Below are 19,452 nucleotides of genomic sequence, written 5' to 3'. Positions count from 1 at the left end.
CACTTCAGCATCTTTTTCCAAAATAGACCCATCTTGTCACAATTAAAAACCTGTTGCAGTACATAACCCTCAGAACCTAGAACAAACAGCTGATCAAGTTCTCTGCTGCCTTTGTGTCGGAGCTGGCTGCTTCACCATGCCTCACAATGCTGTGGATGCCAGTTCTTCTCTTAAACTTCTCAAATCAGCCACGGCTCACATCAATAATTTTTCAGCCACTGATGATCCTTGTGTCTTCTTAACGAGGTCGGCAAAAATCATTCTCACCTTCTCACTAATGATGTTCTCATTAACAGTGTCTCCTTACAATTGCTTTTCATTTATCCATATAAAGAGCAACCTTTTGACATCATCCAGAATACAAAACCATTGTTTAGCTACTCCTGTCACACCCTTTGAAGCTTCTTTCTCCTTAATCTTGGCCTTGTTCTTGAAGATTGTGCAAATAATTGATGTAGATCGATTGTTCATGCATGCTAAATCAGCAATGCTCACACCATGTTCACATTTTTCAATGATTTCACATTTCATTTCTAAGGTCATTTTCTTTCTCTTGTGACTGTCTTCTTGTGGCTTTATCTTTGGGGATATTTCTACAAAGGTTATTAAAATTTACTCACAAAAAAAAGTGTGAACACAAGATTATAAAAATATGTGATCACAAGCTGCACTAAGATGGTAGCAGAAACAGTGCTAAACCCAGACTGCAGTACATACTGAAGACATTGTTCATCATATGCCACAGCCGACAATGAACGGTGTTCACACTGTTGAACGTTTACCCCCGCCGCGCGAGAACAGCTGTTAATGTCACACTAAATTGTCATCACTCATTATGTGAAACATCGCTCCTAAATAAATTCATTTTTTTACAATTCATTTTGCTCGTTATGTGAACTATGCATTATGGGAGATGCATTAAGCAAGGTTCCACTGTATTACAATGTGTATAAAGTCATTACTAAAACAAAGTTACTAACATTATTATTAAATATTGTTTACAGAATCAGTAACAAATGACACACAGCTAGATTTTGATTTCAGCTAGAGAATGACCATGTTTCTATTATTGTTAAACAAATGCACAAACTGTTATAAATAATTTATTGAGTAATCCACATTACAACACCAAAACAAAGATTTCTCCATATCTACACTGATGATTATCAGCTGCATGAGAGAACCGTCCCATTACCTCATTATTTTTATGTTCATTTAACGATAATTTTAGCCGCTGGACTAGGTTTCTGCACTTCTGTTTGTAGTGTGTAAAATTTAAATACAGCAAGTTGTTTTGTTACACTTAAAATTGGATAATGTAATATCAGACTGTTAATCGACCAAAGGTATGTGTCATATGTTTGAAATGTATAAAATGGTGGTCAAGTTATAAGTTGTTACACTGAGTGCAGCAGCTCGCCACATGACCAAGTTTTAAATAGACATTCAGCGCAGGTTTTGAGGTCTTTTAGGTCTTCGTCTCTTGGTTCATAAGGTTCATTTTGGCTAGGTTTGTGAAGCCAGAGAGCCAAATATTTTGATCTGCACTAGTTCAGAACTTACAAATATTTTAGTGTGTACCAGTTTGAGACTGAGGAACATTTGGGACTCTGAGTGTTAGTAGGTACAGACTCATACTAGGCCTAACAGTCACTGAACATTTCAGCCGCAGTGAATTTGTTGCTGCACAAAGACTTGTAGGCACCAGTATGAACTTTACAATTTTGCTGCAGCTCAGAGCCTTTAGTTTACACTCATTGCTCCTCACAAATGCTCTCTGCTTGTAAAGAAAAAGTCAATAATTTTGGTTTATTGTATATATATTGTGTTCAATAGTAATGTGCACGAGACCACAATTCCACATAAATTTCTGTGTGAATAAAACAAATACTCAGAATTAATATTTCAGTTGTAGCCTATGTCATTATCCTACATGATCATAGTCTTAATGGTTTTCCTTTCATATACTCAATCCACTTATTAATTTATTTATTTCACTGATATGTGAATATTAGATTAAGGTGCCTCATTATTGATGTGCATGATTTTATAAGGGCTTAAAGTAACAGTGTGTGACCAAACACCTCTTGTTCAAATAAGCCATTTTGAAATTTAAGGCAGATTACTTGCTCTCTGGTGGTTAGATAGCAATGAGTTAATGCTGACAGACAATTAATTTCTCATTTACTTGTTACCAAGCCCACAGTACAGTTGTACTCTATGTTGCATTGTTTCTAGCACAAATTCCTTTGCTTTATCCCTTAAACAACCAACATCAGGTTTCTTAACTGCTTCTAATACCTGATTATTGGACATGTTGGCTATCTGGCTGCTGTCACTTAATATGCCTGTTTTCATCAATAACTAGGACTTTACACACTTTGGTACAATTTTTTAGTGTTGCGACTTTTCTAAATACAATGGCATCATCCACAAATAGCTTCCTGGAACTTCTGACATTATCCACAAGGTCACATATATGATCCTTTAACACTTCCTTGGCAAGCACCCAAAGTTGCTATTATGTATGCAGATTTATCTTTATTAAGAATGGATGACATGTTTTTATTCTGTCTGTTAGAAACTCTTCCATCCAGTCACACAACAAGTCTAATATTCTGTACACTCATAGTTTGCTTAGCTTAAATCATCACCATCACCATCACCATCTTCTTCTTCTTCTTCTTCTTCTTCTTCTTCTTCTTCTTCTTCTTCTTTTCCTCCTCCTCGTCCTCCTCCTCTTCCTCCTCGGGCCTTGTCCTGCGTAGGCACAGGATTGGGTTGGTTATGAACAGTTTTAGCATGCTTAATTTAAGGGGCTTCTGGATGCCCTTCCTGTTGCCACAGTCACCCCTGGGAATGGAATATGTGTATCCTAACTGTGTGCATGTAGTGTTATCCATGAGAAAGTTATTTTAAATATTTGCAAATTTTGTATCTGAGGCTGGACTTGGGCACTAGCCTGCTGTTCACCTAGTGGAATATGGGAAACCACCTGAAACCACATCCACGCTGGTCAGCACACCAACTCTCATCAACAATTTTCCTGGAGAATTCAATCCGGAGCTGATGCACCTCACTGCCCTGGAAGCAGCATTTTGACATGTACGGTTAACTTGGTGGGTGTTCAGCACCCCAATGTACTCTATTAGCTGGGCATGGCAAACAAAAAGTCTCATAATACTTGTGCCTCTGGTACCGTAATCCCAGTTTTCCCCTACAGTTGTCTGACTACATCTAGTGAACATGGTGATCAATCAGTTTGTAATTATCATGTGGTGGCTCAGTGGTTGCATCCCAAAAATACAATCGAGAGGATACCAGATTCGATCCCACATCCGTTCTTTGATACCCCCCTCCCCCCCCCCTCCCCCCACCTCACTCGCTATTTCTATCGCCTATGGCAATGTTTGTTAGTGAGCAAAGTGCTGAATTGTTTAAATTTAAGACTCAGCGTAAAAGTGAATCACGTGGCAGTTATTATAGCTTTAGCATTTGACTTGCACAAAACAATACAGCTGTAAGTGCATTGGATAAGGAGAATCAAACAGATGACACTATTTGTTAGGAGAAGACTTTATGAAGAAACTCTAGTCCAAACAAAATGATGCTTAACAAACATTGAATAAAAACATTTACAAGATTGTAATAAATTCACAAGTGTCACTTTGGAAGCCTGATTTTCCTTTCATTTCTTTTGGTTGCAGTTCTATAATTCCTCAATCTACTTTCAGTGTTACCATTCCTATGTCATGATTTACAAGAAACACTGCGCTTTTATTTTTTGCTTGTGCTTGAGGCACTGCAATCTTCTTTCATAAAATAGGTATTTCACATTGAAAAAAATTTCTGTTCTTGTTTCTTTTTGGAATGCAATTCTGACACTGTAGATTCTCTAACAGAATCTTTGTTTGCAAGTTGCACATCTGCCTGCAATTACAGGTGTTTTTGTTCAAAATCATTGTTCTACCAACTCAGCGTAACTACACTCTCCCATTGCCTCCATTTTCCTCCTCACCAATGAGCATAACAATATTTTCATTTAAAATTACACTTGTCCACTGATTTCTTGATGCTGTGAATGAACTGCAACCTTCAGAGTTATTTAAAACTGTACTAGAACAAGAAATGAACAAGAGCATAGCAAATGACATTAGAAACTACCTTTTACATAACCAACTTGGTTTCAAAAACTTTATCCAAGTTTATTAAAATGTATACAAACCAATGCATATAACCTCTTTGCTTCCAATGTGTTGTACAGAATGCTGAAGATACTTGTGCTGATATTTTTCTCACCTTCCGCACGGTGTCACTCCCTAGTGCACCAAGTTTCAGCACTCTGTGACATCAGTTAAGTGTAATACAAATATTAGAGTGATAAACATTTTTCTACTAGTGGAACTGAAGAGGATAACTTCAAGATGAAAATCTGCATTGTCATCATAGGAGTTGAAACTAGGAATAAATTGTGGCTTGAGTTCTACCATTAGCTTCTGCTCATTTTCCTTAACAGTAAGCACAATGCAATTACCACTTTCAGTTTTATGCATCTCAACCTCGAAAACGTGTGACACTAATGTTGCTCCTGTTTACACAATACATGTTGATACATAGAACTGAAAAGTAATAATTGTGAAGTGTATCTTAAAATTATGCTCGGTCATGTGCAAATGCTTTCTTGGTACTTTCCTTAATATTGTCACAACACATTACTGAACATTTCTCGTCACGATTTGTCCCTGTGTTCTATAAATTAAAGTCAAAAGCACCTTTTTTCATGCCCTTTTCTTTTGGCCATAGTAACTTTATCAGCTTTTTGCCTTCTACTGTGTCTTTATACTGACCCAATATGATTTCCAGCAATGAATATTTGGAGAGACATTTGAAGATTGCACATTTTCTCTGTAACACAACACCTTCGATAATAAATACTGTGTATCGATGATGTATGATTAATATCTGCAATTGAAGCACAATAGTCATGCCAATAGATGGTTTAGTGGTGCTGCCAAGTGTGTTTCACACTAATTTAGATAAACTTTGAACCTTCTTCAGTGTATCCAAGTTCACTGTCATATGATAGAGGAAGTCCTGAACAAAGTTCTGTGTGACATCTAGTCAGTGATGATCATTCAAACAGTCCTTTATGTGATACTTTGGGAGACAAGGATGTATTACCATATCTTTTGTGTGGTTAATATCTTTAAAATTCCCAGGCTTTTTAAGTATAAAATAGTTAATTTTTTATTAATACAGAATAAAAACATACTTACTTATCTGGCTTCAAATCTCTATGAACAATTCCATAACTGTGCAAATATTCAACAGCTAAAACAGTCTCTGCAAAGTAAAACCTTGCCATGTCTGGTGGGAGAGGTCCTATGTTTTTCACCAGTGTCGCACAATCTCCTCCTTCTACATACTCCATGACTATGCACAGATGTTTCTGCAAATACACTCATGCATTCAGTTCATTATACATAAAAATGCATATATAAAACTATGACTTACAAATAGAGCACAGCATATGTTATGATAATTTTATCTGCATATTAAAATAATTTTGAAAATTTAAGAACCGAGATGATTTGGGGAAAAATGAAACCCAATTCTGGTCATGTTAAACTGATACTTACAATTCTACCATGCTCATACAGAACTGACACATATTTGAATGCCTGTTCTTCTTTATAAACGGTTCAATGTAAAATCAGAAATGTAACCAAAGTACTGTGTAAAAGTTAAACTTTGGAAAATACTTATTTATCATTGTAAATATAGCAGGAAAGCTCTGGTAGAATGTAAATAATTTCCGAGCAAAGGAGGCCACTCACCGAATAGTGAAAGTGTTCAACATGCACACACAAAAGAGAAAGAAAGCTTTTGGAGTATATACTTTCCGGAGCTAGAATGCCTCCCTCACCATCTCCTCCTCTGCTTTCTTCACCAGCAAACCAGCTGCCTCCCTCTGAGCTGCTGGTTACCCACCCCAACCCCTCTTCCTGCCTCCAACCTCTACCCCACTCTACACATCCCATACAACCACCATCCCACCCAAACTACCTGCGGAACTGCAATCTTGGCATAGTGCACAATATTAAATTTATCTCTGTATTAGTTGTGTTAAATATGACACAACATATATCTCTACACAATGTGGAACACTGCAACAGGGTTTTACAAAATGGCAAATCATGATACATGATGTAGCAGTTAAGAGTGGGTAGATTTGGCAGATGTCTGGCCAACAATATTTACAGAAGTGTGTTGTGGCAAAATTAATTAGATTAGATTAGTACTTGTTCAACAGATCATGAATACGACACTTCGTAATGGTGTGGAACGTGTCAGGTTAATAAAAGGTGTCTATACAAGATATTACATTACACAAAATATTACATGACACTTAATATTTGTAATTTTTAATTTTTTTGTGGGTGTTGGGGAAATTACCCACTTACTATATCCAAAAATTCATCTAATGAGTAGAAGGAGTTGCCATTAAGAAATTCTTTTAATTTCCTTTTTAATGCTATATGGCTATCTGACAGACTTTTGATGCTATTAAGTAAGTGACCAGAGACTTTTGTGGCAGCATAATTTACCCCCTTCTGAGCCAAAGTAAGATTTAACATTGAGTATCCTTTCTCCTAGTGTTGTAGCCATGTATACTGCTATTACTTTTGAATTCATTCAGATTGTCAATATCAAATTTCATAAGTATAGTGAGGCTACAGTGAAGATCTCTAGCTCTTTAAATAAGTGTCTGCAGGATGATCTAGGATGAGCTCCAGCAATTATTCTGATTACACGCTTTTGTGCAATGAACACTCTTTTACTCAATGATGAGTTACCGCAGAATATGATGCCATACGAAAGCAGAGAATGAAAATAAGAGTGGTAAGCTAAATTACTGAGACGCATATTGCCAAAATTTGCAATGACCCTAATAGCGTAAGTAGCTGAACTCAAACATTTCAGCAGATCTTCAGTGTGTTTTTTCCAGTTCAACCCCTCATCAATGCATACACCTAGAAATTTTGAATATTCTACCCTAGCTACCGATTTCTGATTGAAGTCTATGTTTATTAATGGTTGGTTTGTGGGATTAAAGGGACCAGACTGCGACGGTCATTGGTCCCTTTTTCCAAAAAATGAAAACCACCCAAAGGGAATAAAAATGAACAGCACGAAAGATGTCAGACGACACAGGACAAGAAATTCTCCGACAGAGATCAGTCAAAACAAATTAAAATCACACAGGGTGTGACGATGGTTGGCCGACCATAGAGGAAAAAAAAAAGGGAAAAGCCAACCACCGAGAACACATTAAAAACTGTAGGCCAAAGGCCAGAATCAACACAAAACAATAAAATAAAACAGAAACACTCAGATTAAATGATAAAATCCCCCTGCCCGAATAAAATGCAAAACTAAGCCAGCCATAGCAGGGTCATCTGTTAAAAGGGCAGGGAGCGTGTCAGGCAGTGCGAACGTCTGCCTGAGCACAGCTAAAAGTGGACACTCCAATAAAATGTGGACCACAGATAAAACGGAGCCGCAGCGACACAGAGGTGGGTCCTCATGGCGCAATAAGTGGCCGTGCGTCAGCCGAGTGTGCCCAATGCGCAGCCAGCATAGGACAACAGACTCCTGGCAGGAGACCCGAATGGACGACCGCCACACAGTCGTCGTCGCCTTGATAGGGCGAAGTTTGTTGGGCATGGGCAGGTTACGCCATTCAGATTCCCATAAATCGAAAAGTTTTCGGCATAAGATTGCCCGCAAATCAGTCACCGGGAGGCCAATCTCCAGGGGTGGTTTACTCGTGGCCTCTTTCGCCAGGCAGTCAACATTTTCATTGCCGGGTATCCCAATATGACCGGGGTCCACACAAACACCACAGAGTGGCCGCAACGGGCAAGAGTATGCAGGGACTCCTGGATAGCCAACACCAGGCGGGAACGAGGGAAACACTGGTTGAGAGCTCGTAAACCGCTCAGGGCATCGCTACAGATAACGAAGGACTCACCTGAGCAGGAGCAGATGTACGCTAGGGCTCGAAAGATAGCAACCAGCTCAGCAGAGTAAACGCTGCAGCCAGCCAGCAAGGAACATTGTTTGGAATGGACCCCTAGAGTTAGCGCATAACCGACATGACCAGCAACCAATGAGCCGTCAGTGTAAACAATGCCAGAGCCCTGATACGTGGCTAAGATGGAATAAAAGCAGCGGCGGAAGGCCTCTGGAGGGACTGAGTCCCTCGGGCGCTGTGCCAGTTCCAGCTCAAGCCGAGGGCGAGGCACACACCATGGAGGTGCACGCAGAGGCGCCCGGAAAGGAGGCAGAAGAGGTAAAGCCCCAAGCCCAGAGAGAAGCTCTTTGACGCGGACCGCGATCGTACAACCCGACCGGGGCCGATGTGCAGGCAGATGGAGGACCGATTGCGGGAACAGGAGACGATAGTTTGGATGCCCGGGCAAGCTAAAAACATGGGCAGCATAAGCGGCCAGTAAATTTTGGCGCCTTAACCGCAATGGAGGGACACCTGCCTCCGCAAGTATGCTGTCCACTGGGCTGGTCCGGAAAGCACCAGTGGCAAGGCGTATCCCGCTGTGGAGGATTGGGTCCAGCACCCGCAACGCAGATGGGGATGCTGAGCCATAAGCCAGGCTCCCATAATCCAGACGGGACTGGATTAACACCTGGTAGAGCCGTAACAGCGTAGATCGGTCGGCGCCCCAGCAGGTGTGGCTCAAGCATCGCAGAGCATTTAGATGCCGCCAACATGCCTGTTTAAGCTACATCTACATCTACATCTACATTTATACTCCGCAAGCCACCCAATGGTGTGTGGCGGAGGGCACTTTACGTGCCACTGTCATTACCTCCCTTTCCTGTTCCAGTCGCGTATGGTTCGCGGGAAGAACGACTGTCTGAAAGCCTCCGTGCGCGCTCTAATCTCTCTAATTTTACATTCGTGATCTCCTCAGGAGGTATAAGTAGGGGGAAGCAATATATTCGATACCTCATCCAGAAACGCACCCTCTCGAAACCTGGCGAGCAAGCTACACCGCGATGCAGAGCGCCTCTCTTGCAGAGTCTGCCACTTGAGTTTATTAAACGTCTCCGTAACGCTATCACGGTTACCAAATAACCCTGTGACGAAACGCGCCGCTCTTCTTTGGATCTTTTCTATCTCCTCCGTCAGACCGATCTGGTACGGATCCCACACTGATGAGCAATACTCAAGTATAGGTCGAACGAGTGTTTTGTACGCCACCTCCTTTGTTGATGGACTACATTTTCTAAGCACTCTCCCAATGAATCTCAACCTAGTACCCGCCTTACCAACAATTAATTTTATATGATCATTCCACTTCAAATCGTTCCGCACGCATACTCCCAGATATTTTACAGAAGTAACTGCTACCAGTGTTTGTTCCGCTATCATATAGTCATACAATAAAGGATCCTTCTTTCTATGTATTCGCAATACATTACATTTGTCTATGTTAAGGGTCAGTTGCCACTCCCTGCACCAAGTGCCTATCCACTGCAGATCTTCCTGCATTTCGCTACAATTTTCTAATGCTGAAACTTATCTGTATACTACAGCATCATCCGCGAAAAGCCGCATGGAACTTCCGACACTATCTACTAGGTCATTTATATATATTGTGAAAAGCAATGGTCCCATAACACTCCCCTGTGGCACGCCAGAGGTTACTTTAACGTCTGTAGACGTCTCTCCATTGATAACAACATGCTGTGTTCTGTTTGCTAAAAACTCTTCAATCCAGCCACACAGCTGGTCTGATATTCCGTAGGCTCTTACTTTGTTTATCAGGCGACAGTGCGGAACTGTATCGAACGCCTTCCGGAAGTCAAGAAAAATAGCATCTACCTGGGAGCCTGTATCTAATATTTTCTGGGTCTCATGAACAAATAAAGCAAGTTGGGTCTCACACGATCGCTGTTTCCGGAATCCATGTTGATTCCTACATAGTAGATTCTGGGTTTCCAAAAACGACATGATACTCGAGCAAAAAACATGTTCTAAAATTCTACAACAGATCGACGTCAGAGATATAGGTCTATAGTTCTGCGCATCTGCTCGACGACCCTTCTTGAAGACTGGGACTATCTGTGCTCTTTTCCAATCATTTGGAACCCTCCGTTCCTCTAGAGACTTGCGGTACACGGCTGTTAGAAGGGGGGCAAGTTCTTTCGCGTACTCTGTGTAGAATCGAATTGGTATCCCGTCAGGTCCAGTGGACTTTCCTCTATTGAGTGATTTCAGTTGCTTTTCTATTCCTTGGACACTTATTTCGATGTCAGCCATTTTTTCGTTTGTGCGAGGATTTAGAGAAGGAACTGCAGTGCGGTATTCCTCTGTGAAACAGCTTTGGAAAAAGGTGTTTAGTATTTCAGCTTTACGCATGTCATCCTCCGTTTCAATGCCATCATCATCCCGTAGTGTCTGGATATGCTGTTTCGAGCCACTTACTGATTTAACGTAAGACCAGAACTTCCTAGGATTTTCTGTCAAGTCGGCACATAGAATTTTACTTTCGAATTCACTGAACGCTTCACGCATAGCCCTCCTTACGCTAACTTTGACATCGTTTAGCTTCTGTTTGTCTGAGAGGTTTTGGCTGCGTTTAAACTTTGAGTGAAGCTCTCTTTGCTTTCGCAGTAGCTTCCTAACTTTGTTGTTGTACCACGGTGGGTTTTTCCCGTCCCTCACAGTTTTACTCAGCACGTACCTGTCTAAAAACGCAATTTACGATTGCCTTGAACTTTTTCCATAAACACTCAACATTGTCAGTGTCGGATCGGAAATTTTCGTTTTGATCTGTTAGGTAGTCTGAAATCTGCCTTCTATTACTCTTGCTAAACAGATAAACCTTCCTCCCTTTTTTTATATTCCTATTAACTTCCATATTCAGGGATGCTGCAACGGCCTTATGATCACTGATTCCCTGTTCTGTACATACAGAGTCGAAAAGTTCGGGTCTGTTTGTTATCAGTAGGTCCAAGATGTTATCTCCACGAGTCGGTTCTCTGTTTAATTGCTCGAGGTAATTTTCGGATAGTGCATTCAGTATAATGTCACTCGATGCTCTGTCCCTACCACCCGTCCTAAACATCTGAGTGTCCCAGTCTATATCTGGTAAATTGAAATCTCCACCTAAGATTATAACATGCTGAGAAAATTTATGTGAAATGTATTCCAAATTTTCTCTCAGTTGTTCTGCCACTAATGCCGCAGAGTCGGGAGGTCGGTAAAAGGAGCCAATTATTAACCTAGTTCGGTTGTTGAGTGTAACCTCCACCCATAATAATTCACAGGAACTATCCACTTCTACTTCACTACAGGATAAACTACTACTAACAGCGACGAACACTCCACCACCGATTGCATGCAATCTATCATTTCTAAACACCGTCTGTACCTTTGTAAAAATTTCGGCAGAATTTATCTCTGGCTTAAGCCAGCTTTCTGTACCTATAACGATTTCAGCATCGGTGCTTTCTATCAGCGCTTGAAGTTCTGGTACTTTACCAACGCAGCTTCGACAGTTGACAATTACAATACCGATTGCTGCTTGGTCCCCGCATGTCCTGACTTTGCCCCACACCCGTTGAGGCTGTTGCCCTTTCTGTACTTGCCCAAGGCCATCTAACCTAAAAAACCGCCCAGCCCACGCCACACAACCCCTGCTACCCGTGTAGCCGCTTGTTGCGTGTAGTGGACTCCTGACCTATCCAGCGGAACCCGAAACCCCACCACCCTATGGCGCAAGTCGAGGAATCTGCAGCCCACACGGTCGCAGAACCGTCTCAGCCTCTGATTCAGACCCTCCACTCGGCTCTTACCAAAGGTCCGCAGTCAGTCCTGTCGACGATGCTGCAGATGGTGAGCTCTGCTTTCATCCCACTAGCGAGACTGGCAGTCTTCACCAAATCAGATAGCCGCCGGAAGCCAGAGAGGATTTCCTCCGATCCATAGCGACACACATCATTGGTGCCGACATGAGCGACCACCTGCAGATGGGTGCACCCTGTACCCTTCATGGCATCCGGAAGGACCCTTTCCACATCTGGAATGACTCCCCCCGGTATGCACACGGAGTGCACATTGGTTTTCTTCCCCTCTCTTGCTGCCATTTCCCTAAGGGGCCCCATTACGCGCCTGACGTTGGAGCTCCCAACTACCAGTAAGCCCACCCTCTGCGACTGCCCGGATCTTGCAGACTGAGGGGCAACCTCTGGAACAGGACAAGCAGCCATGTCAGGCCGAAGATCAGTATCAGCCTGAGACAGAGCCTGAAACCGGTTCGTCAGACAAACTGGAAAGGCTTTCCGTTCAGCCCTCCGGAATGTCTTTCGCCCCCTGCCACACCTTGAGACGACCTCCCACTCTACCACAGGTGAGGGATCAGCCTCAATGCGGGCAGTATCCCGGGCAACCACAGTCGTAGTCCGATCAGGGGATGCGTGGGACGAGCTGGTCGTCCCCGACAAACCCCCATCCGGACCCCCACAGTGATGCCCATTGGCAACAGCCTCAAGCTGTGTGACCGAAGCCAACACTGCCTGAAGCTGGGAGCGAAGGGACGCCAACTCAGCCTGCATCCGAACACAGCAGTTGCAGTCCCTATCCATGCTAAAAACTGCTTTGCAAAGAACGTCTGAACTAATCTACGGAGAGCGCAAACAAATCAACAAAATTTAAACGGTTATTAAAATACAAGATTGCCTAGTAAATGCAGTAATGCTGCTACTTGCGCACTGCTGACACTGCTCGGCGGCGGAAGGAGACTACGCGAATTTACACTATTCAGGTACTAAAACGCGATGCTACAACTCTCAAATACTATAATACGCCCAAAATTTATGAATTAAGCAATGCAAGTACCAAAAACACGCAAAGAAATTAAGAATTAAACTATGTAACAAATGAGTGAGCTAGGAGTATACGACTTGCTGCTCAGCTGCTTATCCAACGGCGGCAGGGAGCACACTGACTGACCAACCGACACTGGCCGTTCAAAACAAAACCAGAAGACTAACAACTACGCGAATTTACACTATGCAGGTACTAAAATGCGATGCTACAACTCTCAAATACTGTAACACGCCCGAAACTTATGAATTAAACAATGCAAGTACCAAAAACACGCAAAGAAATTAAGAATTAAACTATGTGACAAATGAGTGAGCTAGGAGTATACGACTTGCTGCTCAGCTGCTTATCCAACGGCGGCAGGGAGCACACTGCCGGATATGAGGCAGCAAAGTCAACTGGGCATCGAAAACCACCGCCAAAAACCTGTGCGAGTCCACCACTGCAAGTAGTTTGCCGTCAAGATAAAGCCGCGGCTCCGGGTGGACAGTATGTCGCCGGCAGAAATGCAGAACGCAGGTCTTGGCTGCCGAAAACTGGAACCCATGAGCTACAGCCCACGACTGCGCCTTACGGATAGCGCCCTGTAGCTGACATTCAGCAGCTGCAACGCCAACAGAGCTGTAGTAAAGGCAGAAGTCGTCAGCATACAAGGACGCTGAGACAGACGTTCCCACCGCCGCAGTGAGTCCGTTAATGGCTATTAAAAACAGGCAGTCACTCAAAACAGAACCCTGTGGCACACCGTTCTCCTGAGACGGGAGGAACTATGGGAGGCCGCAACTTGCACGCGGAAGGTACGACACGACAAAAAATTTCTGATAAAGATCGGCAGAGGGCCCCGAAGACCCCATCCATGAAGCGTAGAAAGGATGTGATGACACCATGTCGTATCGTACGCCTTCCGCATGTCGAAAAAGACAGCGACCAGGTGCTGACGGCGGGCAAAGGCAGTACGGATGGCCGACTCCAGGCTCACCAGATTGTCGGCGGTGGAGCGGCCTTTACGGAACCCACCCTGAGACGGAGCCAGAAGGCCCCGAGACTCCAGTACCCAAATCCAAGCGCCGGCTTACCATCCATTCAAGCAACTTGCAAAGAACGTTGGTGAGGCTAATGGGATGGTAGCTGTCCAACTCCAAAGGGTTCTTGTCCAGTTTCAGAATGGGGATAACAATACTTTCCCACCATTGCGACGGAAACTCACCCTCGACCCAAATACGGTTGTTAAGGTCGAGGAGCCGTCGCTAGCAGTCCACTGAAAGGTGTTTCAGCATCTGACAGTGGATGCCATCTGGCCCAGGAGCGGTATCAGGGCAAGCGGCTAGGGCACTGCGAAATTCCCACTCACTGAATCGAACATTGTACGATTCTGGAAGGTGGGTGCGAAACGAAAGGCTCCGATGTTCCATCCGCTCTTTAATGGAGCGGAAGGCCAGGGGGTAATTCGCAGAAGCGGAACTCATAGCAAAATGCTCTGCCAAGCGGTTTGCAATGATGTCGGAGTCAGTACAAACTGCTCCATTCAGTGAGAGCGCAGGGACGCTGACAGGGGTCCGATAGCCGTAGACGCGTTGAATCTTGGCCCAGACCTGCGATGGAGTGACACGGAGGCCAATGTTGGACACATACCGCTCCCAGCACTCCTGCTTGCCTTGGCGGATAAGGAGGTGGGCTCGCGCACGCAGCCGTTTGAAGGCGATGAAGTCGCCCAGTAACAAGAAAGGTGGCGGCAATTGGACTATCAGAGCAGCCAGGACATGCTGCGCGACAGCACCATCCGGTGGAAGGTAAAGACTGCAGATGGTAACAGCCTGTGGCGTCCACACCCTAACAGCGACAGCCTCTAAAGCTGTTTGTAGAGGTACAGACTCGCTGTGAAGAGAGTTAAGGACATAGATGCAGACGCCACCAGACACCCTATCATAAGCTGCCCGGTTCTTATAATAACCCCGATAGCGACGGAGGGCGGGAGTTCGCATTGCTGGAAACCAAGTTTCCTGAATAGCAATGCAGAAGGAAGGGTGAAGGCTGATAAGTTGTCGGAGCTCAGCTAGATGGTGGAAGAAACTGCTGTCCACTGGAGAATGGTATTACCCATGTCTGAGAAAGGCGTGACGGGACTTGGAAGGCAGATTACGCCGCTGGGTCACCTGCTGCCTCCAACTGAGCACTGGTGCTAGCGCTATCCATGGCATGTGAGGGACCGGCGAGATCGAGGTCCTCAGCAGACGCCAGAATCTCCACCTCGTCCTCAGACGCAGAGCTTGTAGGAAGCAGTGGGACGGGTGCCATCGCAATGTCGTTGGTCTTGGAGACTTTCTTCTTTTTCTGCTTGTCGCCCTGTGCCTTCGGTGGTTCAGGCTTCATGGGCTTCACTGGGTCAGTCTCAGGGACGGACGACGACCGTGAGGCCCTACGACCAGGGACTGGTGGTTGTTTCAGCCACTTGCGGGTATCCGCTTTTCCAATGGTCGAAACTTGCGAAGGGAGGTCCCCAAGGGATCCCTTCCTGGCGGGAGTAGCCGAAGAAGTCTTACGCTTCTCCGGCTGGGAAGGGGGAGCTGATGTCCCCGATGGTTGGGAGGGTGTTGCTCCTGAAGAAGATGGAGCAGGAGCAACAGGGTGTGAAGTGCCCCCCACAATCAAGGGGGCTGTTGGATTCTGACCAATCATAGAACCAACCGTACGGGACGACACAGGAGATGGAAGAACCGTCGTTGCAGCAGATGCGTACGTTGACGTCATTGGCACAGGATGGAGCCTCTCATATTTCCACCTAGCCTCAGAGTAGGTCAGGCGGTCCAGCGTTTTATATTCCATTATCTTCCGTTCTTTCTTTCTGGAAGATCCTACAGTCCGGTGAGCAGGGGGAATGCTGTTCTCTGCAGTTAACACAGATGGGAGGCGGAGCACATGGAGTATTGGGATGCGAAGGATGTCCACAATCTCGACATGTGATGCCGAAAGTACAGCGGAATGACATGTGCCCAAACTTCCAGCATTTAAAACACTGCATTGGAGGAGGGATATATGGCTTCACATCACAGCGGTAAACCATCACCTTGACCTTTTTGGGTAAAACATCACCTTCGAAGGCCAAGATGAAGGCACCGGTGGCTACCCGATTATCCCTCAGACCCCGCCGGACGCGCCGGACGAAGTGAACACCCCGTTGTTCGAGACTGGCGTGTAGTTCATCGTCGGACTGCAGTAGAAGATCCCTGTGGAATATAATACCCTGGACCATTTTTAAACTTTTATGGGGAGTGATGGTGACGGAAACATCCCCCAACTTGTCACAAGTGAGCAACCTCCGTGACTGGGCGGAGGATGCTGTTTTGATGAGAACCGACCCAGAGCGCATTTTGGACAAGCCCTCCACCTCCCCGAACTTGTCCTCTAAATGCTCCACAAAAAAATTGAGGCTTGGTTGGCATAAAAGATTCACCATCAACCCGCGTACAGACGAGGTACCAGGGTGAATAATCTCCACTGCTGTCTTTAGCCATGCGTTCCTCCCATGGAGTGGCCAGGGAGGGAAATGATCTTGGATTGAATTGCTTGCCATTGAGGTTAGATCTCGATCGCTTAGAGACTGCTGGTGGAGGTCCACCAGCGAGAAATGATGTACCACGCTTCATCGCGGGTCATCCGCCCTGATGCCACCCACTCCGACCAGGGGCTCTCCCCACGGGTGCCACCCAGCCACAGCAAAGACCACCTGGCAGGATGGTCTTTGCCGGGGGTCCCGATGCCCCAGAGGGATAGGCATCTACTCCTCGGCATACATGGGGAGGTAGCAGCTCAGGCATCAGCAGTGCGAGCCCTGTGTAGTCAGGGGGCTACCACCAAGAGGGTACATGACGACCCCACCACAACGGACTGGCTACCGTGCTAGATGTCGGGTGTCGAATATCCATATGTGTCAGGAGGGCAAAGATGGAAGTTCATAATGGAGGGCATGTATGCTACCCGGAACACACAGCAGCTGATGTGGCCGGAAGCTCGGTGGAAGGCCAACTCCATGACACTATCGGTTGTGCCAGATCTTAGTGCTAGATGGATATAGAATGCACCACGTAAGGCGTCCTTCCCCAAATGGTACGCACTAACAGAAAATTTTGAAATCTAGTGGTCAAACCTCTTAGGGGACCATCACATTAAGGCCGAAACATTTGAGACTCCTTTTAGTCACCTCTTACGACAGGCAGGAATACCGCGGGCCTATTCTTACCCCCGAACCCGCTGGGGGGCTATGTTTATTAATGGTGTCATTCCATTTACTGTGTGGAACTGTATGTACCGTGTTTTGTCAAAGTTTAATGAGAGCCCATTTGCAGAGAACCACCTAATGATTTTCTGAAAAACACTGTTTATAATTTCACCAGTTAATTCTTGTCTGTTGAGTGTGATAGCTATACTTGTATCAGCGGCAAAAAGTACCAGCTTTGCATCTTCGTGAATATAGAATGGCAAGTCATTAATATATATTAAGAACAGCAGAGGACCCAAGACTGAACCTTGTGGCACCCCATTCTTGATTGTTCCCCAGTTTGAGAAATCACCAGTTTTTGCATATTATGTGAACTGAACTCTTCCAGTTAGGTATGATTTAAACCATTTGAGCACTGTCCCATTCATACCACAGTACTTGAGCTTATCTAGAAGTATCCCATGATGTACACAATCAAAAGCCTTTGAGAGATCACAAAAAATCCCAACGGATAACATCCGGTTACTCAGAGCATTTAATATTTCATTAGTGAAAGTATATATAGCATTTTCCGTTGAAAAACCTTTCTGGAAACCAAACTGACATTTTGTTAAAACTTTATTTTTACAAAGGTGTGAAGCTACTCTACAATACATTACTTTTTCAAGAATTTTAAATAAGGCAGTCAGAAGAGAGATTGGGCAGTAGTTGTTGACATCAGACATAGCCCCTTTTTTATGCAGTGGTTTAACAAAGGCATACTTCAGTCTATCTGAGAAAATACCCTGCTTCAGAGAGCTATTACATATGTGGCTAAGAATCCCACTTATCTCTTGGGAACAAGCTTTTATTATCCTGCTGGAAATGCCATCAATTCCATGTGAGCTTTTATCCTTGAGAGAGTTTATTGTCTTCCTAATTCCAGAAGGAGAGATGGGTGGAATTTCAATTGTATCAAATGGTGCAGGTAAGACCTCTTCCATTAACTGCCTTGCTTCTTCTAATGAACATTTAGATACTATTTTCTCTACGACATTTAAAAAAAGGATTATTCAAAATATTTTCGACTTCCAGCTTGTTGTTTGTCAAGTTTTCATTCGCTTTGATGGTAATGCCATCATCCTGTACTCTTGGTTGCCCTGTCTCCCTTGTAATAATATTCCAAATTGTTTTGATTTTGTTGTTATCAGAGGTATTAAAAACAGACATGATGCACATGTTTCTGGACTTTTTAATAACCTTTCTTAATGTAGCGCAGTAGTTTTTATAATATTTGGCTGTTTCTGGGTCATTACTCTTTCTTGTTGTTAGATATAGTTCCCTTTTGTGGTTACAAGATATTTTTATTCCTTTAGTAAGCCAAGGTTTTTTGCATGGTTTCTTATAATTAGATTTAACTACATTCTTGGGGAAACAGTTTTCAAATTCTCTTACAAGTGTATCATGAAATAAGTTATATTTTAAATTAGCATCGGGTTCCTTGTACACCTCATCCCAGTCTAACTGCTGAAGATTTTCTCTGAAATTTCTAATTGTTGAGTCATCAATTGAATGCACAACTTTGGAGGGTAGTTTTGAATTACTGAATGGAGCTATGTCATATAGTGTAACACGCTGAGCACCATGATCAGAAAGGCCATTCTTCGTCTATAAAAGTGTTATCTATCAATGTGCTGCTGTCCTTTACTACCTGAGTAGGAAAATTAATGACAGACGTCAAATTAAAAGAACCGAGCAAGGCTTCCAGATCATTCTTCCCACATCTTTCAGTGAATCAACACTGAAGTCCCCACAAATAATAATTTGCTTTCCACTATCTGCAGACAGCACAACATGGGATCCAAGTTTTCCAGGAATAAATGAAAGTTTCCTGAAAAGGACCTATATACTGTTACAATTATAAAAGAGCCCTCCTTCAGTTTAAGTTGACAGGCACATGCTTCTATATGTTGCTCTAGACAAAACTTTTTTGTATCTAAGCTTTTTACACAGTGATAACTTTTGACATATATCGCAACTCATCCTCTCACCTAATTCTCTCTACTCATATGTGCAGTTAGTTTATAACCACTGATATTTACCTTTTCCATATCAGACACAATGTGATGCTCAGGCAGGCATAGCGTATCTATTACATTATCAAATTCAATGTCATCTAAACAAACAAGGAGCTCATCTAATTTATTCTTCAATCCCGGAATGTTTTGGTGAAGAATGGTAAAATTATTTTTTACTTTACTTTTGTGAGAGACTACTTTTTTCTTTAATCCACCAATATTTTGGTTAAATATGGTAACATTATTATTTACTTTGAGATTTG

The 19,452-nt window shown here is 43.7% G+C and overlaps 1 protein-coding gene across 1 annotated transcript in view; it reads right to left on the bottom strand.

Annotated features, from left to right (window-relative positions):
- LOC124721608 (microtubule-associated serine/threonine-protein kinase 3) overlaps nt 1–19,452 on the bottom strand; it is a 263,031-nt gene that overhangs the window by 128,807 nt on the left and 114,772 nt on the right. Inside the window, exon 12 of the mRNA XM_047246660.1 lies at nt 5,277–5,449. Within this exon, the coding sequence (XP_047102616.1) occupies nt 5,277–5,449 (173 nt within the window). The remainder of the gene's footprint in view (nt 1–5,276; nt 5,450–19,452) is intronic.

This window comes from Schistocerca piceifrons, chromosome X (genome assembly GCF_021461385.2).
Source record: "Schistocerca piceifrons isolate TAMUIC-IGC-003096 chromosome X, iqSchPice1.1, whole genome shotgun sequence".
Lineage (NCBI taxonomy): Eukaryota > Metazoa > Arthropoda > Insecta > Orthoptera > Acrididae > Schistocerca > Schistocerca piceifrons.
Note: the sequence above shows the minus strand (reverse complement) of the source record. Positions and strands in the feature narration are given on the sequence as shown.